Source organism: Gobio gobio, assembly GCF_949357685.1.
Source record: "Gobio gobio genome assembly, chromosome: 14".
Classification (NCBI taxonomy): domain Eukaryota; kingdom Metazoa; phylum Chordata; class Actinopteri; order Cypriniformes; family Gobionidae; genus Gobio; species Gobio gobio.
Genome location: NC_137107.1, coordinates 28,635,001 through 28,661,476, shown reverse-complemented (window position 1 = coordinate 28,661,476; position 26,476 = coordinate 28,635,001). Strand labels below are relative to the sequence as shown.

At 40.1% G+C, this 26,476-nt stretch overlaps 2 protein-coding genes across 7 annotated transcripts; one reads left to right on the top strand and one right to left on the bottom strand.

Annotated features, from left to right (window-relative positions):
• Nucleotides 1–2,651: 2,651 nt before the first annotated feature.
• angptl5 (angiopoietin-like 5) lies at nucleotides 2,652–6,830 on the bottom strand. Its single transcript, XM_079835451.1, has 8 exons — nucleotides 6,577–6,830; nucleotides 5,686–5,854; nucleotides 5,433–5,536; nucleotides 5,267–5,360; nucleotides 5,080–5,181; nucleotides 4,829–4,951; nucleotides 4,573–4,758; nucleotides 2,652–3,338 (listed from the first exon to the last, which is right to left on the bottom strand). Exons 1-8 carry the CDS (start codon nucleotides 6,622–6,624, stop codon nucleotides 3,019–3,021), a joined length of 1,146 nt encoding a protein of 381 aa, XP_079691577.1. The 5' UTR covers nucleotides 6,625–6,830; the 3' UTR covers nucleotides 2,652–3,018.
• A 1,454-nt stretch (nucleotides 6,831–8,284) lies between these two features.
• On the top strand, nucleotides 8,285–22,268 carry cfap300 (cilia and flagella associated protein 300). 6 transcript variants are annotated; one of them, XM_079835029.1, is made up of 9 exons: nucleotides 8,420–8,647; nucleotides 9,647–9,666; nucleotides 9,771–9,948; nucleotides 20,136–20,217; nucleotides 20,339–20,411; nucleotides 20,547–20,704; nucleotides 20,811–20,983; nucleotides 21,085–21,151; nucleotides 21,231–22,268. In XM_079835029.1, the coding sequence occupies exons 3-9, from the start codon at nucleotides 9,839–9,841 to the stop codon at nucleotides 21,363–21,365; spliced, it is 798 nt and encodes a 265-aa protein (XP_079691155.1). In that variant the 5' UTR covers nucleotides 8,420–8,647; nucleotides 9,647–9,666; nucleotides 9,771–9,838; the 3' UTR covers nucleotides 21,366–22,268. The 6 variants fall into 6 exon arrangements, with proteins under 6 accessions (XP_079691151.1, XP_079691154.1, XP_079691150.1 ...); XM_079835025.1 differs by having other exon boundaries at nucleotides 8,285–9,666; XM_079835028.1 differs by lacking the exon at nucleotides 9,647–9,666 and having other exon boundaries at nucleotides 8,379–8,925.
• The last annotated feature ends 4,208 nt before the right edge of the window (nucleotides 22,269–26,476 follow it).

Below are 26,476 nucleotides of genomic sequence, written 5' to 3'. Positions count from 1 at the left end.
TGCAAGGTGTCAGGATCTCAGAGACTTCAGTTAGGTAAAGAATCCTAAAAAATGACTGTTAGTGCACAGTGCATTAATTATAATGTTAACATATTTTTGGTCTTAATAATGTATTAGTAAATGTTGCAGTTAAGATTAACTATGATTAATAAATGCTGTAGTATTGTTCAAGTATTGTTCATTCTTAGTTTACGTACTAATGTTAATAAATGAAACCTTGTTGTAAAGTGTTAACAACTTTTTTTCTCTAATAAATGGTTGGATCACATTTTTTGTTATTATCATTAAAACATATTTTTAAAGTCTAAAACATAAAGTCTGTAAATCATCTTAAAGGGGCTATATTATAGACTTTTGTAGCATTTTTCCACACTAAAGTCAACTTTTAACACGGTTTCTTGTCATTTCTTTTTACATGACCATTTCCCACCCTCTCTATGATCCTGAAAGTTATGCAAGCTGTTTTTACTGTAACTTTTGTAAATGATCTCTGTTATGATTGGCAAACCTCCATTTACCAGCATTGTTCACACTCTCCTCCATCAGAGTCCTCCATCAGTGACTGAGTACTATAAGCATTCATGTATTAATGTAGTCATATGTTGATACAATCATGCCTATATTCAAAACTAAATCAAGTGGATTTTTAAATGCAATTTAACTGAAGACTGCAATGGCTGCTTCAGATTTACCATCACAGGAATAATTTATATATATTATATTTTACTGATATATTTTATGATTTTACTGTTTTCATTGCAGTATTTCCTTTCTAATGACATTCTGTAGATCATTTGCTTTATTTAGCAACTAAACTCTGGAACAGTCTTTCTAGCATTGTTCGGGAAGCAGACACACTCTGTCTTTTTAAATCTAGACTAAAAACACATCTCTTTACTATGGCATACACATAAAAAAAAAATTTTTTCAATTAAATGATTGTTAGGCTGCATTAACTAAGTCAGCCGGAACCGGGAACACTTCCCATAACACCTGATGTACTCGTTGCATCATAAAAAGAATTGCATCTACGCTAATGTTAGTCTCTCTGTTTATCCTGAGGTTTACTGCAGTCAGCCATATCCGGGCCGTATCCAGATCAGGTGGTGGACCTGCACATGACCAACCCATCCCTGAAGTGTCTGCAGAGGCCGTGTCAATTAGACTCCCCCTGAAATTGCCTCATCGATACAGCATCCTCAATAAACCCGTCTCCGGCGTGATGACTGAATAATAATCATAAACTGTTTGTTAATTGGCCAGAGGAGAACTGGCACCCCGACTGAGCCTGGTTTCTCCCAAGGTTTATTTTTCTCCATTATGCCCTGATTGAGTTTTGGTTCCTTGCCACTGTCGCCTTTGGCTTGGCTTGCTCAGTTGGGGGACACTACATTGTCACTGTATGATAATTGAAATGAGCTAGATGACATCACCGTTTTTTCCAGAGCGGCTGTACAGCCGAATCAAATTCTGTTGCATTATTTTCCTGTTTAACACTGTGAAGCTGCTTTGAAACAATCTGCAATGTAAAAAGCGCTATATAAATAAAGTTGACTTGACTTGACTTTAAAATTAGATTTCTGTCTTCATGTTATATGTGTAAATGAAAAAAAGCTGATCACTTGTCTAACGTACCATACACTTACAAAGTTATTTTTTTAAACGTTTCATGCTCATATCAAGGATAGAAGTGAGCCAAAACTAAAGGGTGCCCTGTCCACACAAAAAGAAAAGGTGTTGTGACGTCATAAGAATGATGATTTGAGTAAGACATTTTTGCATCTAATTTTCCATAAATTAGTTGGGTGGTTCTGTGAGTAAGAAGGAACCTTTGCGTTCTAAACAATGGAGAACTTCATGTCTGATCAAGGATAATACTCCTTTAAAATACAGGACATGTCTCCTTTAAAATAATAATCCTTTTTTGTGCAATACCAAAAAATACTAACTTCTCATGTTCATATCATGGTGTTATCTGGTTCCCTCCACTCTCTCACAGTGACTCCCACATAGGTCCAGGGCAAGGTCCTGCTGCACGTAACGCTTCAGCAGAGCTGGATTTTTTGTTTAGTCTTTGGCAGGACAAAATTTGGCAGGATTCTTTGCTCTAAATAGACATAGTACAGATGGTTTAACATATACACACATAACGACTGACATATTTACCTAAGGACAGTGATGCTAATAGCGGCCCACACACTACGCAGCTTATTTTAAGGGTGTTAATTATCTTTGTCCTGCCAATGAATCGGGACAAACAACAGGCCACCCACGTCAATTGCGACAGAGCTATTTGCCTTTATTTCAAAGTGATTGGTCATCTGAAGAGCTCATGACAGTCAATACCTTTAGGAACACATTACCTGTTCTTTGGGCTATATACTGATTGAGTGTTTTTCATCACAGCTATAATTGAAGTGCCCCAATCAACCGGAATTCACCTTATGATTTGTTTGGAATCTTGTTTCTGTATATCCAATCATGTGAATTTATAACTTAAATCTTGCAAGGTGACTATATAATCGTGACTTAATAACTCTCACGACAGTGTCACTTCATATCATTAGGGCCCGAGCACTGATGGTGTGAGGAATTGGAATTGCTCAGTTTATTATATATTGTTTTTAAATAAATGCTAAATAAAATGAGTTCATATTTTCATAGTTTTTTAATAAAGTCTTGTGGAAACCAAGTAACAGTCAATTAAAAAAAGTGCTTCTGGGAATTTCAAGTGCTGATAGTTTGACAGTTTCTTTCAGACTGAATTATTTGGTTTAATCTAGCAGTGTTCCATGTAAATAAAACATTTTAGTAATAACACAAATCCCTTTATTCATAACAATGAAAAGATTAGTATGAATATGTTGGGCAGTGACCCAGGATTAAAAGGCATGGTGGACTAAATCAGAATGCCAAAAGGTTTATTCCCATTAAAAAAAAAATTCCCCACAGGTCAGAAGTGCAAGTTCTTCCTCCAAATTATATTTAGTTCCATTTTAATACATCATCTTCATGGATTTATTTTGAATTGGGGATCTCTACTCTCCTGATCTTCATAGTCACTGATTTGATTTGGACAAGCGTGCCGTTTTTGGTCCAGGTATCCCAGTGGATATGTGACTGGGTGGAGAGGTCTTGGTCCAGTGGTGAGCCATTCAAGTTTGCCTTGCCACACTGGTTAAACCACCATCCAGTGTTGTTCTGGTTCTCACTGCAGCTCTCAACAGCTTTATCAGCAAACGTGCAGAATGGAGAACAACCATCGTTGTCAACGTCAGAGGTACTGAAAGGGGCCGTATCTTGATTCTGCTCTTGGTCATACCCTCGAAAAGCATCACCTTAAGAGAGAGAAAGAGAAACACATTAAATATTTAATCCTTGAGCTTTACCTAATTTGCTGTTCCTGGTCAAAAATGACCGGACTTTTAAATTACTTGTAAATAATTGATGTATTATCGCCATATATTAGATTAAATCTTTTTGTCAACTTGTTTTCTTTCAATTATCACTGGTTTTGAATTTCTTTTTGGAACAATAGTTTCCCAGTGTAAAGAACCTTTTGTGGAATGGAAAAGTTCCATGGATGTTTTTCATGAAACCATCAATGCCAATAAAGAACCTTTATCTTTAATAGTGTAGGTCAAATATAGACAGGAAACAGGAACAAAGAGAACTAAAGGTGAATTTAACTCCACTTTTAGACTGGCTGCATCCGAAATCACATACTTATACAGTAGGCGAAAAACAGTACAGGCCACAGGAGAGGATTTATAAATGGCAGAGAAGCGACACAACTGATGTTGGTTGGACACATGACAACATGGGGAATGTAGTACGTCCAGATTATATTCATACTACACACATTCATATAGAACACACTTCTATAGCGGTTGTGAAGAAGCCTAATACTTGTTAAAAAAAAAGTACCTTCTGGGGAAAGAGAGTGTGCGATTTCGGACACAGCCATACACTCGCAAACTTCCCTAAGCACTTCCCCTCGGCGGAATCCCTGACGCCATTGTGAAGTGCGTTCAACTTCATCAAGGGAAGTTTATTCATACAGATACTCAACCCCTCGATTTTGACCAAGGGAGTGAGTCTATACATACAATGTGACGTCACAACAGCAACTCATAGTTGCAAAAAAAATAGTAAATGATGACAGAATTTTGATTTTTGGGAGAACTATCCCTTTAAATGCAGTTATAGAACTAAGTTAAAATCAAAAAAAGGAAAACAGAACATTTACCTGATACCTAAGATCATTCTTTTCCACAAAGGAATAGAAAACCCTGTCCGAATTGAAAGAAAACAAGTTGATAAAAAAATTGTAATCCAATGTGACAATAACATAGATATATTTGTAATATTTTTTTACTGTGTCTGTAAGTTTTAGTCCAATGCAACCACATTAACTAACATTTTCAGGAAAAAGAAATCCAGGTTAACACAAAAGGTTTAACTGGATTTCAGTATGGTTTCCAGATTGCGCAATTGTCTTCTGCAGGATTTTGTATACATTATTTGCATTTCCTGTGCTAAATTTGGGAATAATATTTGCAAGTGGCTGACCTGCACTACCAGCATATCTGCCAAGGTGTATTTGGAAGAATTTGGTTTCATCATCGAGCCAGAAATTGTCGTATGAAGCATAGGCTGTGGAATCATCTTGCGAGACCAGGGACACATGCAGCTGGAAACGTGTGTTCCTCTGACTCACAATATTGAAGATCTTCCTCAAGCCCAACCAGTGTTCACCTTCAGAGACATATAAAGTCAATGCTTGTTAATTCATTCATTGATTTACAAATTAACTGACTTACTGTACCTGGTAAGTGTCCAAATCCATCCAAGTATTGTGACCACATCCGTTTGAAGTCAGTGAGACCATCGGTCCGTCTCTGGATTACTGTCCATCCACCTTCCATGTAATCCATCTCACAGAACACCTGTTAGATGGACAGTTAAAGACCATTAATTCTTCACATGCAAACCAAAAAAACATTTTTGATTTGCTTTTAGATTAAAATCCCTGTGGTTGGACATTTTTTTAACAAAACTAAAAGGAGGTACTTTCCTCAAATGAAACATCTGTGTTTTCTGGCTGAATAATATAAATTCCACTAGGGATTTTTGGAGACACGACACCTAGCGTCTCTTTGATATCACTACAGTCTTTCCCTGTGGAATGAAAAGGAATTAATTATGAGGATGTGCAAATGATAAATATTTAGCAGAAAGTTTGACAGGATGTCAATCATCTTACCGTGGGACTCCATGGGCTTCAAGGAAAATATGTCACTGTTGCTTCTCTGCACATCTGAACTGAGCGTGTTTACTTTGGCCATAAGCTCCATTATCTAAGAAAAGAAATCAAAGCAATATGTTTAAGAACGCAGAAGAGGATATGCAGTTTGGAGATTTTAGAATACCTGGCTTGAGAGAAATTCCAAAGCCTTCTGCTGTTCATCAATGAGATCTCTGATCAGCTTCCTGGTGTTTCTTGTATATGATACCATGGTATGCTGGAGGTTACCTAAGATACACAAACTGCATAAAACTCTGTTCCGCAATGAGTGAATAGAAAGTGAGAAATCGAAGGGCTTACAAAGCAAGATTAAATGTAAAAACTATGAAATATATCACAATGTATGCACAAAAAATATTTAAAAATGAAACACCTACTGCACAAGGAATGTTTTTCATCACGCATTAGCTTTGCAGTCATTTCACATGGCATAGTGCACTTGTCTTTGCCTCCATCTCTGTGATAATATTCATTTTGACCTTGAAGAGAGACGTACTCAGACTCAGATAATATAGCAGGTTCATTGCGATGAGTTCCGCTGGTATTCTGTTAAGACAAACAAAATATACCACACATTCTTACATATTAACAAGATGTGCATCATACAAAATATTAATTTGCAATACTAATAATTTGTACAATATGTGACCCTGGACCGTCATAAGCACGGCAATACTCAACAATACATTGAATGGGTCAAAATTATCGATTTTTCTTTTATGCCAAACATCATTAGGATATTAAGTAAATATCATGTTCCATGAAGATATGTCGTAAATTTCATACCGTAAATATGTATAAAAATGTATTATTAGCAGTAATATGTTTTCCTAAGGACTTCATCTGGACAACTTTAAAGGCGATTTTCTCAATATTTAGATTTGTTTGCACCCTCAGATTCCAGATTTTCAAATAGTTGTATCTAGGCCAAATATTGTCCTATCCTAACAAATTCTAAAAATAAAAATAAAACATAAAAATAAAAATAAAATTGACTCTTATGACCAGGGTGATCCAGGGTCACATATATTTGTTAAAATATTAAGTATTATTTGTATTATACATGGAACAAGAAATTAATTACCAGTTATGTAAGTACCATGTGTTGTTTTATGTTCATGCATTTTATTATAATAAAACTGAAATACTACGCATTCTAGAAAATATGTATCCCATTTAATGACAAGTTAAATAAACACTTTAAGATTTAAAGATAATATACATTATTTACTGCTGACAGAATGGAAAGGTTTCTTACACTGACTCACCACAATTGATGATGCAATAAGATTCAGAAATAAAATAACGCAGATCATTTTGGTCTTTGTGGCAGTCCCAGATGTGAAGATGTGCACCTTCCAATGAGACGGCAGTTGTCTCAAGTATTGTCCTGTGCATGGGCTGGACTGCCTCTTTACTTCAGACACACAAAAAAAGAAAGAAAGGAAGAAAAAAAACTCACAAAAAAGACAAACAGCTGTTCTCACCTCAACAAAAAGTGTCCGGACCAATTCTATTTCATTTCTAAAGTACTGTTGCTTTATTGCACTTTGACAACATCCTGTATTTACTATGAAAACCAGATGCTGAAATGTGACACTTGTTTCTGCTGAGGGAATCAGCAGGACCCAGAGCAGCATACGCACATGCATTCCTTCCAGAAACACTGTGAGATCCTGGAAATGACAGAATGAAAACACTTGGATTGGCAAAATATATTTTTCTTTATAATGGGGCATTTGTTGCAATTTGTGCTGACTCCTGTAGCTCAACTGGCAATGATGGTACTAGCAAAGTCAAAGCAATGGGTTTGATTCCCATCAGTTTATACCATAATCCGGTAATAAATGCACATGTGATTTTCACTTGGCATATGCAGAAATTCTTGGTCATGGTCCGAAGGGTTTCATTGTCCTTCAGTCAGTGCCCTTCAAGGAACACATCTGTTGGGCATTAGACAGTTCTGTTGAGTATGCAATATACTGTACACAGGCCTATATTAAGCACTTGATGACTAAAACCCATATGCTGCCTGTGACTGAAAGTCATTTAGAATAAGTTTAGTTAACTTTGTGTATTGCATAGATAATTCAATTCACATTTGTTTGTATAGTGCTTTTCACAATACATATAGTTTCAAAGCAGCTTTACAGAAAATGCATGTGTGCAGATAAGTGAAGCTCCTAAAGGTGATGATAGCGGCTCCCTGATGCCCGCAAATTAGTTAAATTCTCCCGCAATCTAGAGCGAGCGAGCAAGAGCGCGCATGCGAGACACAAACTGTGAGACCTTGCGTGTGTGTGCTAGTGTGCTAGTGTATTTTTTTACGGTCTATGGTGTGCACCTAATGAAGCGCATGTAAGACGGAGAGCATCCTGATTGGCCTGTTTCGGTAAATCAACCAATCAATTGTCAGTGTGGGCGGGCTTTTATCTCTTCTCCCGAACCGAATTAATCAATTCAGTGTATCTAGAAACTGGAGCGCCATGGCAGAGGGAGAGTGCCCCCAAAAAACGAAAGTATAAAGTATAAACATAATGACAATCTTGCACGTTGTACAGTTTGTAACTGACATGTTATGGTTGAGTTAAACAAGTTTAATTTCATGTACATATTTTTTCAGGTCGGCTAGTTGCCAAACATGAAAACAAAAAACTCCTTAGACCTGTTTAAAGTTGCAATGAAATATAAAAGCAGTTTACATAAATAGTATAAGCAGCTTATGTAAATAGTAAAAGCGATCTACATAATTTTACATAATTTTGTAGAAATAATTGCATCGGCCTATAGAAATTATAATGATATATTATACTATACAAGTAGCCTAAGTCATATTCTGTGGTGAAATTCGGGATACCTTTCCTCCTTTCATGGTTTTTTTTGGGGGGGTGGGGGGTTGGAGAGATAGGCTACCTCCCTGAAATGACTTTTTCCTGTTTGGGATGTCTGTGATAGCCTGGCTCCGCCCTCCTACGTACTTCCGCTCAATTTTCATTTTCCTTCAGTACTACGTCTGGGACTGCGGTGTATGCTTAGGTTTTCCCCCGAACAATTTTTTACCGGTCCAATCAGCGAACAGAGGGAGTGGCTGAGAGCGATGACGTTGATGTCATGCGCTAGTTTGAGTTGTAGTTCAGTAATGGCGGCGGTGAAAGATGCGAGTGTGTGGTAGCACTGACGAATGTCCAGAAGTTAAAAGTGTGGCGAGGTGGACGAGCGAGCGAGACCGGTGTGCGTGATTGAGACACACCGGTCTCGAGTCCTCTCATGAGGGAGCACGGAGGCATAAGGACGAGCGACACCGGTGAAGGACGAGAGAGGACTAGGCCTGGATTTTAAGTTGGGTTTTGTTATGTTTGTGCGCGGCAGTCCTCCGTGAGGGGCTGCCGCTTTTACTTTCATTTTGTGTTTATTATTTGATTAAAAGTTGTTAAACGTTCGCCGGTTCCCGCCTCCTTCTTCCCTGAACAAACGAACTCCCGTACACGGAGCAAGAACAATCACTGCTGTACTGCTGATGTTGTGGTCCGGGAAAAGTCTTTTCCAGCTCGCTCCGTTAGTGGTGAAGGAGTTGCTGAATTATCGACTTTTGACAAACACCAAGGTCGTGTAGTAATGTAATTGCTGTCCGAATTCACATCTGAGTTTTCAAGAATATATCACTTCAAAACTCACTGTTTATATCCTTTATAGACCCTCTGTGCGGTTGCGTGAGCTGTAATTTGCATTTCTAGACTTGTATTTCTGGCAAGTGTTTACAAGAGCAAAATATTTCACCACCGCTCAAAAAATAAAAGAAGAAAAGCACGTAAACATTTGAATTGGGCTGTTATTCAAGGCAGCATTTATTCTTATCATATATGACATTTTATTGACAGCATACAATCATGTTATTGATTGCACGAGATATGCACCACGAGAGCAGCGCGTTCCGATCACAAAACTCTCCTCTCCACCGTGAATAAATAACAATCCGAATGCACGAGGTTTTATCACTGACACTGAGGTGGTGTGCTCCGTTAATGTGAGAATCAAAGGCGAACGGCGCGTGACATACGTCACGACCAAACGTTAGTGATTGGTTAGGCAGATCCAGAGTGACTCTTGGCAGATCCAATAGTTTTAAACTTCAACAGAGAACCCGCCTTCAAGGAAGTAAACGCTTGTCAATGGAGAGTGGCCAGACTCTATGTACAAATGAAATGTACGAGAGTCTGGTAAAACCAGGCTATGTCTGTGATACACATGGGCAACTTTTTGAGCACTGTTTGGGCATGTTGACGAGCGATGTTAAAACACGTTCAAGTAATTTTCCAATTCTTTTTTTTTTTTTAATAGAGAAGACAAGTTTACAGTTTGTAAGTTTGCATTCGTGTAAATTACTAGACATTTTACGATATTAAAAAAAAATATTGTTGAGACTTCTGCAAAACTTGTCTATTTCTCTTTTTCCCTCCTTCAGGCGTCATTTGGTACTGAGTTCGACTTTTTGGTTGTCATGGTACATCGTGGACAACAACAACAGGCAGCATGGCGGAAGAGAAACTTTCGTTTGAACAAGCGTTCACCTTCAATCTGCTTTCCACCAAAACGTTTACGTTTCAGCAAGATCCTAAGATATCAAGACTCCTGATGAAATGGTAAGAATATGCTCTGTAGGTATAATTTCACTGAATTCACTGACAATTATGAGTTACCGGTGAGGAACAAAGGGCAGATCGGTCACTGAATAGTGTTCAAGATGGTTTAAATGCACAGAAAATAAACTGATGAAATTATGAAAAGATGATGCATAAACGTAGGGGGAGAGTGGGGGCGGTTGCAACACTTTATACATTTTTCAACATACGTTTCTCAGCGACTGTTTGTATTAGAAAGACTATATATATATATATATATATATATATATATATATATATATATATATATATATATATATATATATATATATATTAAACCCATATATGTCACCTACCTGCCCATACTGTTGCAACATGTGTACATATGATAATATGAGAATAATTTGTACTTATATGGACCCTGAAAAATGTTGCAACTGTCCCCATATAGACGCTGGGGACTGTTGCAACAGTCATTTAGATGTAATAAAACTCATACTTCGGCATCATTTTTTTTGTTTATTTGAGACCAGAGTTCATTGAGTTAATTTATTAAAGTTAAAAACAAGTTTATTTAAAAACAAAATCCAACAAAAAATGATGTAGGCCCAAATGTAGTAACAAGCAGGAACAATTTCATAACACCACCAAAAGCACATAAACTGATTATTTCATACCATCAAGGAATCACAATTCCCCAACTGACTCACAACTGTGGCAAATGTCACTATGGGAATGCCTTCGGTGTGACCAATGTCTGAAGCCCTTATACAATTACGCCAATTGATTGGCTAGTGATGCTTAGCGCCGCCTTTAGAAATAGGTGTCATATCGTCAGATTTCATTCCTTCAGGAAGCTAATTTTCTGTTGCCTGTTGGAAAGCGGATTTTTCGTGTTCACAGCTACCCTTTTCAGAGCAGTTTTACTTCTCTGAAGCAGACACGATGAGCTGCAAGAGATGTATCGATAGGTTCATCGCAGGAGGAAACACAGTACAGGTGTGTACTATGCTTAAGCATGCTTAGACCACACTTACTGTATCTCTGTTGACACTGCGATCGCCTGTACTGAAAGTGTATGTTCGACTCGCCGTTCTAGTCTAACCCCCTCCTCTCCGTTTCTGCGGCTGCCGAGGCACCGCATGAGATGGACGCTTGGGGTGATGTCGGCGATCCGGAGCACATGGAGAGTGAGCAGACAGATATCTCCTTTCTCTCTCTCTCCCCCGGTCGCGTCCGCGCATTTTAAACCGCAACAGCGACTACTGTATATTCGTCCATGACGAAACGCGACCTACCCCAGAAGCTTGTGGTTCGATTCTCTGGCCGTGGCCTTTTGATATTGTGAGATAGGCTGCTCGCCTAACCCCCACCTCTCCGTTTCTGTGGCTGCCGAGGCACCGCACGAGATGGACGCTTGGAGTGACGTTGGCGAGCCGAGCACATGGAGAGTGAGCAGACGGATATCCCCCTTTCTTTCTCTCTTCCCCGGTCGCGCCCGCACGTTGAAAATGCAACAGCGACAAGTGTTTATTTGTCCATGATGAAACGCTGCCCACACCAGAAGCTCGTGATTCGATTCTTTGTCCGTGTTTTTTTGAGATCGTAGATAGGCCGCATCTAACCCCCGCCTCTCGTGCCAAGGGACCGCACGAGATGGATGTTTGGGTTGACGTCAGCGAGCCATGCACATGGAGAGTGAGCAGACGGATATCTCCTTTCTCACTCTCTTCCCCGGTCGCACCCGCGCATTGAAACTGCGATAGCGACAACTGTCTATACGTCCATGACGAAACGCGGTCTACCCAGAAGCCCGTATCCGATTTTTTGGGCCGTGGCCCTTTTTGATATGATTAAGAGGGCGCTCGTCTAACCCCTCTCCTCTCTGCTTATTCGGTTGCAGAGGCACCGCACGAGATAGACGCTTAGGGTGACATTGGCGAGCACATGGAGAGTGAGCAGACGGATTCCCCCTTTCTCTCTCTCTCTCCTCCGGTCGCTTCCACGCGTTCGAAACCGTGACAGCAACAACCCTGTTTAATTCGTCCATGACGATATGCACTCGCGCTGTAGATAAGGTTGAGCTGGAATGGGACTGCGAGGCCGCGCAAAACCCGTCCCAGCTGAAGCTGGACGATTGATTTATTCACCAGTCGTGCCCCACCCAGTCCCGTAGGCTTCATTCTTCTTTCAAGACATCCACCACAAGGTTTCGAGGTCTTGCAAGCAGCCATTTTCTGGGATTTATCGTTACATAAAGTGGCGCGGATTTCGCCACTGTTTCTAAAATGGCGGATCAGGCATTTAGCCTCCTTGTTAGAGCGTTCGACTCCCATGCAGAAATACCGGGGTTCGCGCCCCGATTGGAGCGTGATGTACAACCCGGAGAGATTACAACAACAACTTTTGAAGGGACTCTCGCGGCCCATCTCATGCCTACTTCGGCTTCATCGTGGAAGCCAGGCCCCCTGCTGCCTTCCAAATCGTAAAGGATCATTAAAAGGCATGACTCTTGAGGCTGTAAGAAGCTCAGACGGGCTACTAACTTGGCGCTGAGAGCTACTAAGCACACCACCCGCGCATTAGGCAGGCCATGTCGGGAATGGTGTCAGTAGAGATTACTCTCACTGACATCACAGAGAAAGACGAGTCTTCATTGTTAGAGCGCCCCATTTCTATCTGGAGGGTATGTGACTACTGTGGTAAAAGAGTCTGCTGTGTTTTGCTAACTCATCCCACATAGGTCCAGAGAGGTTGGACAGATAACCACCTCCAGCTCATTCGCACTCATCCTCTCAGTGCTCCTGTGAGATACAGCGAGGCAAGCTATCACCTATGGAACCCCCTCGCAGAGACTTTGTCCTAGGACTCGCCCACCAGTTCGACCCTGTTCTGCCGATAAGTAAATCATGCGGTTTAAGGTTTGGCCCCATGGACGAGCACCATCTCAGATACTCCGCGTCCTAGACTTCGGAGTTCAGACGAAAGCCCTGGGGTCACGTTGCGTGGCCCGTTTATGATGCTGTTCAGAAACCCCAATGCTAGGGGTCAGCCCGGCCAGACAGTCAAACAGTTTCCTGTATTAGAGGTCCTTGCCACACTCCAGAGTGTCCGGATTTTGAACTACCTGGACAATTGGCTGATATTAGCTCAAACCCAGGAATTGGCAGTAGTTCATCAAGACTGAGTTTTTACCATTTGAGAAGCTTAGGTTTATGCATTACACGCAGGGGCTTCATGGTCTGCATCCATGGACGAAGCTCCCGCTGCGCCGCAGAGGAGTCCAGTTAGGGGCATTTTGTCGTCTCAGGACAATCACGACGGACGCATCCTTTACAGGGTCAGTTTATCAGGGACGCCTGACCTTTGGTGTATAAGCAAAATGCATCGTGGTTGGCACATACATCGTTTGGAGTTGCTAGCAGTGTTCCTGGTGCTCAAACGGTTCTTAAACGTTGTCCCGTATTGTCATGTCACCTCTCGCTGGCCCTCTCACATTTGGGTTTCAGACCTGGTCAGTCTGTTACTTGACCCTGAGCGGGGTGTGTTAAGGTGTTCTCCTCTCTCGGCTAAGAGATTAAAGATTAACTCTAGAGCCTCCTCCACGAGGCGTTTTATGCTTTTAAGTGGAAGTCGTTTTACTCCTATGTAGATAACGTAACCTAGATCCAGCTCATTGCCCGATTGGTTCAATACTGGAGTTTTTACAAAGTTGATGTTTTTTGTTTGTTTTTTTGGCAGGGATCGCTCTGACCATTCTGTAGGTCTATATTTGGCAGCTGTATCTTCAGAGCATGTACAGATGGAGGGTGCTTCTTTGACGTTACCTCCTAGTCTCCTGGTTTTCTGCAAGGGACAGGGCCGCTTAGGTTTTCTGCCCTGCCCAAGTTCCTTCATGGGATCTTCTGTCATCCTAGAGGGATTAACAGGTGACTCTTTGAGCCCCAGCCAGTGGTCTTAGAGGGTTTTTTCTCTCCTGGAGCATAGATTGGGAGCGTACGACCCCTTTGTCTTGCCCGGTGCGGGCGTTGAAGATCTATGTCAACCGTACATCTCAGTGGCATAGATTGGCACAATTATTTGCATTTGGCATGTCTCATTGAGTGATTGAGGCTATTCTGTGGTCTATGAGGCTGGCTCACTTCGCCTCTAGATGTCATGCTTACTCAACTAGAGGAATGGTGTCGTCATAAGGCTCTTTTTAAAGAGGCTTTTATTTTGAAGGAAGTTTGTTGCGGCAGACTGGTCCTCCCTTAAAACTTGGTTAAATGCGCGAAGACTGCTCCTGGCTCCCAGGTTTTATCTGCTTGAGTGGACGCTTTCCACGGCCTCCCAGCTACTCTCAGGTACGTGAAGGGGTTATTGTATATCGTCCCCATAGCGATGGTCTCGCAGTGTCGAGAGAACCTATGGAAGGGAATGTCTCGGTTACGTATGTAACCTTGGTTCCCTGAGTAGGGAACGAGACACTGTGATTCCGGTCATCCCTTTCTTCGACTAGTAGCTTCCTTCATCTGACGATATGATGCCTAGCGCATGCATATAAGCATACATGACGTATTTCTAAAGGCGGCGCTAAGCGTCACTAGTGTTAGGGTAACAGCTTAGGACCCAGGACCAGTTGTGGAAAATGAAGACCAAGAGTCAGGAGTTAGATTAATTAAAGAAAATTTACTGAAGAATAGTTTGCAGTTTCATCAGCAGAAGCCAGCTTCAAGTCTCACAAGGAGATTGTTGGCTGCGCTCCCTCTAACAGTCTCCCTGCCTCCACCTATCGTACATACAATTTCTGAACAGTTATACTGTTTTCAAGGTCTAACCACGTCATTATTGCCATGTGGAATGATTCTGATTGGCAGAGAAAATGCAGAGTCATGGTAAATCTCCACACAAGTATAGATAGCAGAGCATATCACTAAACTAGGTAGACTAGTTGTCGCCCCATCACTAGATTTAGATCACAATGACCCAGGAGGTCATAGAAAGGCGTCTTCAGGTCTGGCATCGTCTGCCGAAAATGTCCATCTTCAGTATTGGGCCTGCACAGATCATGCAACACACACACAAAAGCACTAGGGTATCGCACTCTAGTCAGTGTCAGTGGATCCTGACCTTTATCAAAAGAACACATAATACTAAAACAGAGATACAGCAATTTCTCTCCTTCGAGAGCGAGAAACACACATACATGATCTTCTTTTATTCTTTAAAGAAATGTAACAGAAGAATAGGGGCTATAAAATGGGCCTGAGGGCCACTTATTATTGTCCTTGTTTTTTAAAGATTGACTTTAAGCGCTTAAGAACCTGAAATCTCAGAAGCTTCATATGCTTCTAGGATCAGAGCTGAAGAAGTGTTATTGACCAGAAAAGCTTCATCTGCATCGGAACGGATGGATATACAGCAAATAGTTACGAATTAGCTTTAACAAATGGGCCAGTTGGCGTTTACAGATATACTTAATCATTTTTAAGTCAGTTTTATAAATATATACACATTGAATATATTTCCTCTAAGTGACTCAATCATGTACTCAACAGGGGGATGTTATTTATTAAACCGCAAGTGTAGTTTCATGATAACATCAGATGCTTATCAAGAAATCTGCACTTGTTTTTGTTATTTGTATTAAGAATATGATGTTTTAAACTGGATAATTGTGATCCTCGTCCTATTTGAACTGTTGCACGAATGTCCAGCAGAGCAACGTGTTTTTGTGGACAAAATACAATGGAGATTTGTATCTAACCCTAGGGACCCCCCCCATTTCAGATTAGCATGAACTGAAACTCAATTTAAACTTGACTCGTGACAGTACATTTAAAACATGGAGCAAAACATTGCTCTCCAACAAATCAATCACAAATAAATCAGAGCTGAGCATTAGGCTAAATAAAATGCCATGGAAAATCATTCAACAAAACAAAAAAAACAATAAAAAGCAAAGATATAAATAGACACATTAAATACCTAAAATTATCCATCCATCCATCCATCATCTTCCGCTTATCCAGGGCCGGGTCACGGGGGCAACAGTCTAAGCAGAGACGCCCAGACTTCCCTCTCCCTAGCCACTTCCTCCAGCTCTTCCGGGGGAACCCCGAGGCGTTCCCAGGCCAGCCGGGAGACATAATCCCTCCAGCGTGTCCTAGGTCTTCCCCGGGGCCTCCTCCCGGTGGGACGTGCCTGGAACACCTTCCTGGGAAGGCGTCCAGGAGGTATCCGAAATAGATGCCCGAGCCACCTCAGCTGGCTCCTCTCGATGTGGAGGAGCAACGGCTCTACTCTGAGCTCCTCCCGAGTGACCGAGCTTCTCACCCTATCTCTAAGGGAGCGCCCAGCCACCCTACGGAGAAAGCTCATTTCGGCCGCCTGTATCCGGGATCTTGTCCTTTCAGTCATGACCCACAGCTCATGACCATAGGTGAGAGTAGAAACGCAAATCGATTGGTAAATCGAGAGCTTTGCCTTACAGCTCAGCTTCTTCTTTACCACGACAGATCCGGTACATCGACTGCATTACTGCAGTCTTGCAAAGAGGGACCACCACCCCGGTCTGCCAGTCCAGAGGTACTGTCCCCAACTGCCATGCAATGTTGCAGAGTCGTGTCAGCCAAGACAGCCCCACAACATCCGGAGACTTGAGGTACTCAGGGCGGATCTCATCCACCCCCGGTGCCTTGCCACCGAGGAGCTTTTTAACTACCTCGATGACTTCAGCCCGGGTGATGGACGAGTCCACCTCCGAGTCCTCAGCCACTGCTTCCTCAATGGAAGACATGTCGGTGGGATTGAGGAGATCCTCGAAGTATTCCTTCCACCGCCCGATGATATCCCCAGTTGAGGTCAACAGGTGCCCATCTCCACTGCAAACAGTTTTGGTAGGGCACTGCTTCCCCCTCCTGAGGCGTCGAACGGTTTGTCAGAATCTCTTAGAGGCCAACCGATAGTCTTTCTCCATGGCCTCACTGAACTCCTCCCAGGCCCGAGTTTTTGCCTCCACGACTACCCGGGCTGCAGTCCGCTTGGCCTGCCGGTACCTGTCAGCTGCCTCCGGAGTCCTACAAGTCAGCCAGGCCCGATAGGACTCCTTCTTCAGCTTGACGGCATACCTTACTTCCGGTGTCCACGACCGGGTTCTGGGATTGCCGCCTCGAAAGGCACCGGAGACCTTACGGCCACAGCTCCGAGCGGTCGCATTGACAATGGAGGTGGAGAACATGGTCCACTCGGACTCAATATCTCCAGACTCCCTCGGGATCCGGTCGAAGCTCCGCCGCAGGTGGGAGTTGAAGATCTCTCTGACAGGGGGCTCGGCCAAACGTTCCCAACAGACCTTCACAGTACGTTGGGTCTGCCGAGTCTGTCCAGCTTCCTCCCCCGCCATCGGATCCAACTCACCACAAGGTGGTGATCAGTTGACAGCTCCGCCCCTCTCTTCACCCGAGTGTCCAAGACATATGGCCGAAGGTCTGATGAGACGACCACAAAGTCAATCATCGACCTCCGGTCTAGGGTGTCCTGGTGCCACGTGCACTGATGGATGCTTGAACATGGTGTTCGTTATGGACAAACCGGGTTCAGATCAGGGGGGCCGTTCCTCCCAATCACGCCCCTCCAGGTGTCACTGTCACTGCCCACGTGGGCGTTGAAGTCCCCCAGTAGAACGACGGAGTCTCCAGTCGGAGCACTTTCAGCAGCACTCCTCCCAGAGACTCCAAGAGGGCCGGGTACTCCACACTGCCGTTCGGCCCGTAGGCACACACGACAGTGAGAGACCTATCCCCGACTCGAAGGCACAGGGAAGCGACCCTCTCATTCACCGGGGTGAACTCCAACACATGGCGGCTAAGCTGGGGGGCTATAATCAAACCCACTCCAGCTCTCCGCCTCTCACCATGGGCAACTCCAGAGTGGTAGAGAGTCCAGCCTCTCTCAAGAAGTGTGGTTCCAGAGCCCAAGCTGTGCATGGAGGTGAGCCCGACTATCTCTAGTCGGTACCTCTCGACCTCCCGCACAAGCTCAGGCTCCTTCCCCGCAAACGAGGTGACATTCGACATCCCTAAAGCCAGAATCCGTGTCCAGAGATCGGGTCGTCGGGGGCCTCGCCTTCGACTGTCTCCCGATCCACTATGCCCCAGCCCCTTACGCTCCCTCCTGCAGGTGGTGAGCCTACAGGAGGGCGGCCCCACGTCACTCCTTCGGGCTGAGCCTGGCCGGGCCCCATGAGGGGAGGCCCGGCCACCAGGCACTCGCATACAAGCCCCAACCCCGGGCCTGGCTCCAGGATGGGGCCCTGGCTGCGCCATGTTGGGCGACGTCTCGGTCCTTGTTGTAATTGTCATAACGGGGTTGTGAACTGTTCTTAGTCTGGCCCGTCACCAATGACCTGTTTGCCTTGGGAGACCCTAACAGGGGCATATAGCCCCAGACAACATAGCTCCCAGGATCATTCGGGTACTCAAACCTCTCCACCATGTTAAGGTGACAGTTCAAGGAGAGGTACCTAAAATTAAATAATTTACTTTTATATTTATGCATTTAGCAGACATTTTTATCCAAAGCGACTTACAACTGAGGAGTACAGGAAGCGTACCATCATGAAGAGGCAGCGAAAGTGAAGAGACAGTTTTGGACATTACACAGAGCATCATATGCTAGGGCAGGGAAGAAGTAGAGGAAAATAGAAGGAAAATAAGGAAAAGGATTTAAAAAAAATAAATAAATAAATAAATAAAAAAAAAATAAAAAAAAAAAATATATATATATATATATATATATATATATATATATATATATATATATATATATATATATATATATATATATATATATATTCTATATTTTGAATTTGTCAGTGATTCTGCAATTCGGATGGAGGTGGGAAGATCATTCCACAGCAGGGCACGGTGAATGTAAATGTTCTGGAGAGGGATTTTCTTTCTCTCTGTGATCAGCACTTAGAATCACATCAAATGCAACCCCTTGAGCAAATGGATATATCTCGCTGCAGCTATTATACTATACTGTACTATAAGAGCTGTATTTAGATTCAAATAATGATACAGTCATGTGAAAAAGAAAGTACAGTATTCAAAAGTATATAATTCAAAAGGGTCTACTTTATTTTTCACATGACTGCATTTTTTAAGCATTATTCACTTTTTAGTCTGTATAATATTTTTAAAAGACTCAAAAGATGCTCCAAAATCAACCCTCATAAAATCAAAAGGTCAGATGTAGCTGTAAAGCAGTTTGCATTTGACCTTCTTACAAGCGTTGTGTTTTTACTAAAATGTCAACAGATATTTCTAGGTAGTTTCCTGTGAAGTTCATTGTTTACCAAAGTTATATGGTACGGAAACTTACAAAGTTTAAAGGGGACCTATTATGCAAGATTCACATTTATAAGGTGTTTGAACACAGATGTGTGTGTACACAACCAGCCTATAATGGTAAAAATCCATCCACTCCCAGTAAATTCACCACGATGTATTACTATATTGTTCTCTTTATAATGATATGTTACATGACAGTCCCAATCATAGTCATTATAAGTTGTGCATTGCTGTTGGAGCTGCATGCGCTGAAGTTGATCACCGGCACACTTCACAACTGCATTAATTCTTAACCAGATGCATCCTATATGAGATAAAAAAATCAGCTAGAGAAAGGCCCACACAAAATAAACACAATATTACAACTTACATTTGCATAAAGCAAAAGGCTGCGAATGCACATGCAAACTTGTAGTCATGATGAAGGTGTAAAATGGTCCAAAACAGAGCTCCGGAGCGCTCGCATCATTATTCCTCGTGTCTGATTAACATGTTTCGCGGTTGAGCAGCACGTACGCGCGTGCATGACCCTGATTAATCGATGATCGATAGGTTTTATCGATTAAATGTATTATCGACAATAAATCGATCATCGATTAATCATTAAAATCCCTAGTCCATTACAATTAAACATCTGATGATGCTGGTATTATTGTAAAGATGGCAATGGCAAAAGTATTAATTTAATAAGCTTCTTTTAGAATATATCTTTTAGGAAATGCAATAATACAAAAAATAACAGTGAAATTTACAGAATTGTATCCTTTGTCAGAAATTGGTCAGTTACCCATTCTAAAAGAAGAATTTTAGTCCACTTGAGCTGTGCAATATTTCCTATGTTTGTTAATTATGTTTCCATTTGCCTTTTAGGTCCATGTTGGGTCGAATTACCACCCAGGCCTTCAATTTTGACCAATCCTTCCAGTCTTATAGGAGCAATGATTTTGCCTGGGTAAATATATTCACACAAAATGTAATCTTTTAATGTCACAGCAAAATTAAATAGTGTATGCTAATATATAAATATAAATAAATAAATACATTATATATATAATATATATAATTCCCCCCAGAATTTCTTTCAAGATCCCTGTGTGAAGAACAATTTAAAGGTACTTGATTCCTCTGGATCATGGACAGTACTGGGTATGTTAATGTCCAAAGATAAGGCATTTTGCAATTGTATTACATTCAAATGTTTTATATTATCTCCTTTCATATAGGCTGATAATGGAATTTTTTTTTTTTTTTTTTTTTTTTTTTTTTTTAACCCATTTACAGGTAGAGACATCACACATGTAAATGTTGAAGTTGTTCCTTGCACAAAAGTGTCAGTGGACATATTTGATCCAATTTACTCAAATGGAATGTTGCGTTCCACTGGCCACATTGTCAAATGTTACCATGAAATATTTCCTGACTTTGATGAGTTAAGGATGGTATGGATTATTTTATCATTTAGATGCTCTGAAACATAGCTGAATTGTATATGTAAATGTTTGTTTGAACTTTGATCACTCTGTTGTTTGACATGCTTTCTGACAGCTTTTGCTTGAAGAAGACTCTGACAATTATCATATAATCAGTCCAAGTGATCGGCAGGAGTTTTTGTTCAGACTGTTCAAGCATATGGTCGTAGGTGGGGAACTTTGCCAATATGAGGATGTCATTGATCCTTACACTGAAACAGCAAAAATGATGTACAAAGACTTGGTCAGGTGAGAATTATATATATATATATATCTTAACATTACACTATTTCACCATGCAATTGTAAGGTAGTCATATGATAAACACCTGATTCATGTGTCTTCTACAGCGTTCAGAAGGATCCAGATACAAAAGAGATCAGTGTGGTCTCAACAATCTTGAAAGTTTCTGCTCATGTATGTACATTAACTTATTTCTTGTGCACCATTATCTTTAAATTCCTTATTAATGTTAACATTGCTATTTTTTTATTAGGATCATGGTGGACTATACTACCCATCTGCAACCGAAAATGAGCAGACATTTGCTTACCTCTGTATTGATCCATTTAAAAGACATTTGTATGTTCTATATCATTCATTTGGTATAGGGGACTTTACAGGACACTAAGTGCTCTCCATCTAGGTCTACATAAAAACAAGATATTATTTTTTAACAAATACACCTTTTCATCTATAGCCCTTATTTTATTAGGGGTGTATGAACATTAATTAAATTAACATTTTGCCATAACTCTCATATTGTTCCAAAAGCAAGAAAATAATTCAGCATATATGTAAAGACATTTTGAGTGCAGTTTTTAGTTTGAAACATGGGAAGTGTTGAATTTATTTTAAGTGATTTTTTTTAATTTTATTTTTTTTAAAGGCTGCCGTGATATATACGGCATAAAAACTCCTCTTTCCTTTATATGTTTAACTCTGAGTAATGGTGTTGTCCCCACCCTACACGATACATTTACCCTGGAATTTCCTTATCAGCAGAAAAAAAACAAAAAAAACAGATGTGATGCATCGTTGAGGCATATCTATGTGGTATTTGAGTTATAAGTAAAATGATTTCTTATCATTTCATATTCTTATTTCACCAAAAGCAACATTAAAAGTGTCACCGTACTCGTTCTCCCTGCCTATATAATATGTATTTAGGCATTAGGCTGGTTCTTTCACTGGTTTATTTTAGTCATTAGAACACCAACATCCAAGTTATTCCTAGTCTGTGTGTTAATCCTTACAGATTTATAACTGAAGCAAATTGTTATTGTCATAATAAGTTGTAATTGTGAATGCTGATGTTTGCTTGTACACATTTTGAGGACACATGATAGAAAACGATGATTAAAGTGTGGCCAGAGACTAGTCACTACTCATTTTATCCTGGTTCATGAGAAGACACACTTGGGTGACCAAATACATTACCCACAATTTGCAACTGTGTAAATTCCAGTTGCCCTTGGAACTGGCAAATTTCTAGTTTATGGTAGAAACTTTTAACTGGAACGCCCCATCAAGTAAAAAAAAAAAATTGTTTTCAATATAAGGGTTACTTCATAATTTTTTTTTTTTTATTATTGTTTGTTAGCACACCTTTAATTATGCAGAAATGTAATTTAAACGGATGAGCTATTTAAAAAAAATACTCCCCTCACAGTTGTCAATGAAGGGAAAAATTGGTAACACTTTACAATAACAGTACATGAATAATCATGTATTAATACATGAATTAATAGTTAATTAAACATTAACTTATGATTAGTGAAGATATGAACTAATCATGAACAAATGAGGAGCTATCATGAACTAAGACAGGAGTCATAAGGATTCATGCATGAATAACAGCAGCATTAATACATGTTTGATAATTAATGCATTAATTAACATGTATGGGTAAACTAAATCAAACAGGCTCCTTAAGAATAAATAAGAAGTACTCTGACTTTGAATTAAACATGTGATTTAATACTGTCATAATTTAAACTGTAATAGCCTATTATAATCTGCCATCTGCAGCTTTGTGATTTTTAGCCATTTTTGTGAGCCATTAATTACACAAATTTGTCTAATCAAACGTGGAAAATAGACTAATAACAATCACTAATCATTTTAATTTGATATAAACCGTTTTTAGATTTTTATAGTTCAATTAGGCTACGTTTAGTCACAGCTAGTTTTCTTCCCGGAACTACAGTATGTAGGGTTTGTTTCTGGTGGAATACTCATTAGTGGCGCTCTCGGTGCTCCTAACGCGTTAGTTGTGTTCCTTTGGTATTGCTGGCATTTTCATCAAATAATGTCGACTGCTTTGGTTACCCGAAATAATAATTTAAGACATGTTTGTATGATTGTTGTATTGGGATATTTCTGGAGGTGTGTACTTTAATTAACTGTATCTTTTAATTGTTTAAATGTAACGTATATGCTTCGGTTAGCATTAGCCGGTGGATGCGCCCTGTTTTACATGTAAACATGCCTTATGTGTGTCTTTACAGGTATGTTTGGGCTTTCAAGTCCATATATGTTTAATTATATAAATATAAATAAAATAACTAGCCTACAAATACTTTTTATCTTTGTTTTTTTTTGTACCAAGGGTGTAAAGGAATAAGGATTCTTAGTGTATATGTTTATTCATTTTGTAATGAATGAATTGTTAGTCCATCATTGTGTCATGACTTTACTTCAGGGGGCTCGGCATTACTATCTCATGGTTAACTAACCATACACTAACATCAACTAATGGCTTGTTAATGTATGACTATGTCATGACTTTACTTGAGGGGGCACATCATGATTAATTCATTATTAACTAACCGTACACTAACATCAACTAATGGCTTGTTAATGTATGACTATGTCATGACTTTACTTGAGGGGGCACATCATGATTAATTCATTATTAACTAACCATACACTAACATCAACTCATGGCTTGTTAATGCATCATTGTGTCATGACTTTACTTGAGGGGGCACATCATGATTAATTCATTATTAACTAACCGTACACTAACATCAACTAATGGCTTGTTAATGTATGACTATGTCATGACTTTACTTGAGGGGGCACATCATGATTAATTCATTATTAACTAACCATACACTAACATCAACTCATGGCTTGTTAATGCATCATTGTGTCATGACTTTACTTGAGGGGGCACATCATGATTAATTCACTGTTAACTACTTACCAAATTCAGCTCATGCTTTATCATAAACTTACTATCAAATACACATGTAACTACAGGGAGTGCAGAATTATTAGGCACGTTGATTTTCTGATCATATTTTTTTTCCAGGCACATTTGACCAATTCCAAACCACAGTAATCCTAATAACTACTATTGATTTAGTATTTAATAATGTATAAGTGATATATAATTGTTCATGAAGGCTGGAAATGAAAATCACCTTATATTCAGGTGTGCAGAATTATTAGGCATGTTTTCTTTTACAGATAAATTGAGCCAAAAAAGAGATTTAACTCAGACTGAAAAGTCAAAAAGTATTAAATGCCCATGAGAAGGATGCAATACTAATGCAATACTAGACATTGCAGTTAAGGCGTGACCATTGGACAGTGAAATGCTCGTTGGGTCAGCAGGGTCAGACAAAAACAGGTGGTGAAGAAAAGACACCTGTTAACTGCAAAAGAATTAAGAATTAAGGTGAAGAATTAAGGGTGAAACCATCAGGAACCCTTTAGTCTCCAGCACCACCATTTTCCAAAGCTGCAACCTACCTGGAGTCTCCAGAAGTGCAAGGTGTCAGGATCTCAGAGACTTCAGTTAGGTAAAGAATCCTAAAAAATGACCCCCACTAGATAAGAATCACAAGCTGAAGTGTTGTAAAATACATGAAGAAGGTTTTTTTATAGGCTTTATGGACAGATAGGTTGAGAGTGACTCTTGAAGGACCAGCACCACACCCTCTAGTACCACTGTTTGAAGAATTCATCTTCCAGAATCTGGCAGTACGTTTTGGGAGTTCATTTTAGTCCATCCTGAAGTCCGTTTTGCAGAGATGGACTAAAATGAACTCCCAAAACGTACTGCCAGATTCTGGAAGATGAATTCTTCAAACAGTGGTACTAGAGGATGTGGTGCTGGTCCTTCAAGAGTCACTCTCAACCTATCTGTCCATAAAGCCTATAAAAAAACCTTCTTCATGTATTTTACAACACTTCAGCTTGTGATTCTTATCTAGTGGGGGTAATTTTTTAGGATTCTTTACCTAACTGAAGTCTCTGAGATCCTGACACCTTGCACTTCTGGAGACTCCAGGTAGGTTGCAGCTTTGGAAAATGGTGGTGCTGGAGACTAAAGGGTTCCTGATGGTTTCACCCTTAATTCTTCACCTTAATTCTTAATTCTTTTGCAGTTAACAGGTGTCATTTCTCCGCCACATGTTTTTGTCTGACCCTGCTGACCCAACGAGCATTTCACTGTCCAATGGTCACGCCTTAACTGCAATGTCTAGTATTGCATTAGTATTGCATCCTTCTCATGGGCATTTAATACTTTTTGACTTTTCAGTCTGAGTTAAATCTCTTTTTTGGCTCAATTTATCTGTAAAAGAAAACATGCCTAATAATTCTGCACACCTGAATATAAGGTGATTTTCATTTCCGCCCTTCATGAAGAATTATATATCACTTATACATTATTAAATACTAAATCAATAGTAGTTATTAGGATTACTGTGGTTTGGAATTGGTAAAACGTGCCTGGAAAAAAAATATGATCAGAAAATCAACGTGCCTAATAATTCTGCACCCCCTATAGTATTCAGCCCAGTTAAGAGAATGGAGGAACAGTATCATCACGGCCTGTGTCAGGGTGGAGAGAGAACTGTACGGATCCCAGCAGACGATTCCTCACTTCCTGACTTTACTGCATGTTTCCTGTTTGTTTTTGTTTTTTTGGGAACTGATTTTCTCAGAAACTGTTATAAGTCACGGCAGGTTTAGTTTGATGGGAAAGAGAATATCACAAAACAGAGACCTTTTGAGATAAAATATAGCAGATTTAGTATTTTCTATGTTTGATAAGGGTGATCAGTGAAAGTAATGAAAAACTATTCCTGTGGCTTTCAGTAATATTTATGATGAAGCTTCTGATAAAAATTGTTTAAATTATTACAATAATACATTTTAAAATGTATTTCAAAGTCAAAATATTTGTTATTCATTCTTAGAAAGCCTGTTTGATTTAGTTTACCCATACATGTTAATTAATGCATTAATTAAACATGTACTAACATGTATTAATGCTGCTGTTATTCATGCATGAATCATGACTCCTGTTTTAGTTCATGATAGCTCCTCATTTGTTCATGATTAGTTCATATCTTCACTAATCATGAGTTCATGTTGAATTAATCATTAATTCATGTATTAATACATGATTATTCATGTACTGTTATTGTAAGTGTTACCGAAAAATTAGCTGTATTGACCAAAACCATTTTTTGTACCAGGCTGTAAACATATTTTTTCTGCTGTAAAGTAGGTTATTTTAACATGGGCTAGATACAGATTTGACTCCCTGGAGTCCATTTTATAGTCTGTCTCTTGCAGCCAGTTTAAGTCACTTCCGTGTTGGTTTCTTTTTTAAAAAAATTTTTTATTACAACCTCTCGTGGAGACAACAGCATAAGAAAAAAAAAACTTACAAAAAAAAATGACAGGCAAGGCATTTCAAGGTTTCTGGCGGTTTCAGGT

Coding starts and splice junctions, on each gene's coding strand:
- cfap300 (XM_079835025.1), top strand. CDS start 9,839: ATGGCGGAAGAGAAACTTTCGTTTGAACAAGCGTTCACCTTCAATCTG. Junction 20,412..20,546: donor TGGATCATGGACAGTACTGG/GTATGTTAATGT, acceptor ACCCATTTACAG/GTAGAGACATCACACATGTA. Junction 20,984..21,084: donor ATGTACAAAGACTTGGTCAG/GTGAGAATTATA, acceptor TGTCTTCTACAG/CGTTCAGAAGGATCCAGATA.
- angptl5 (XM_079835451.1), bottom strand. CDS start 6,624: ATGATCTGCGTTATTTTATTTCTGAATCTTATTGCATCATCAATTGTG. Junction 5,855..6,576: donor TTATTGCATCATCAATTGTG/GTGAGTCAGTGT, acceptor TTGTCTTAACAG/AATACCAGCGGAACTCATCG. Junction 3,339..4,572: donor CAGATATGCTGGTAGTGCAG/GTCAGCCACTTG, acceptor CTCTCTCTTAAG/GTGATGCTTTTCGAGGGTAT.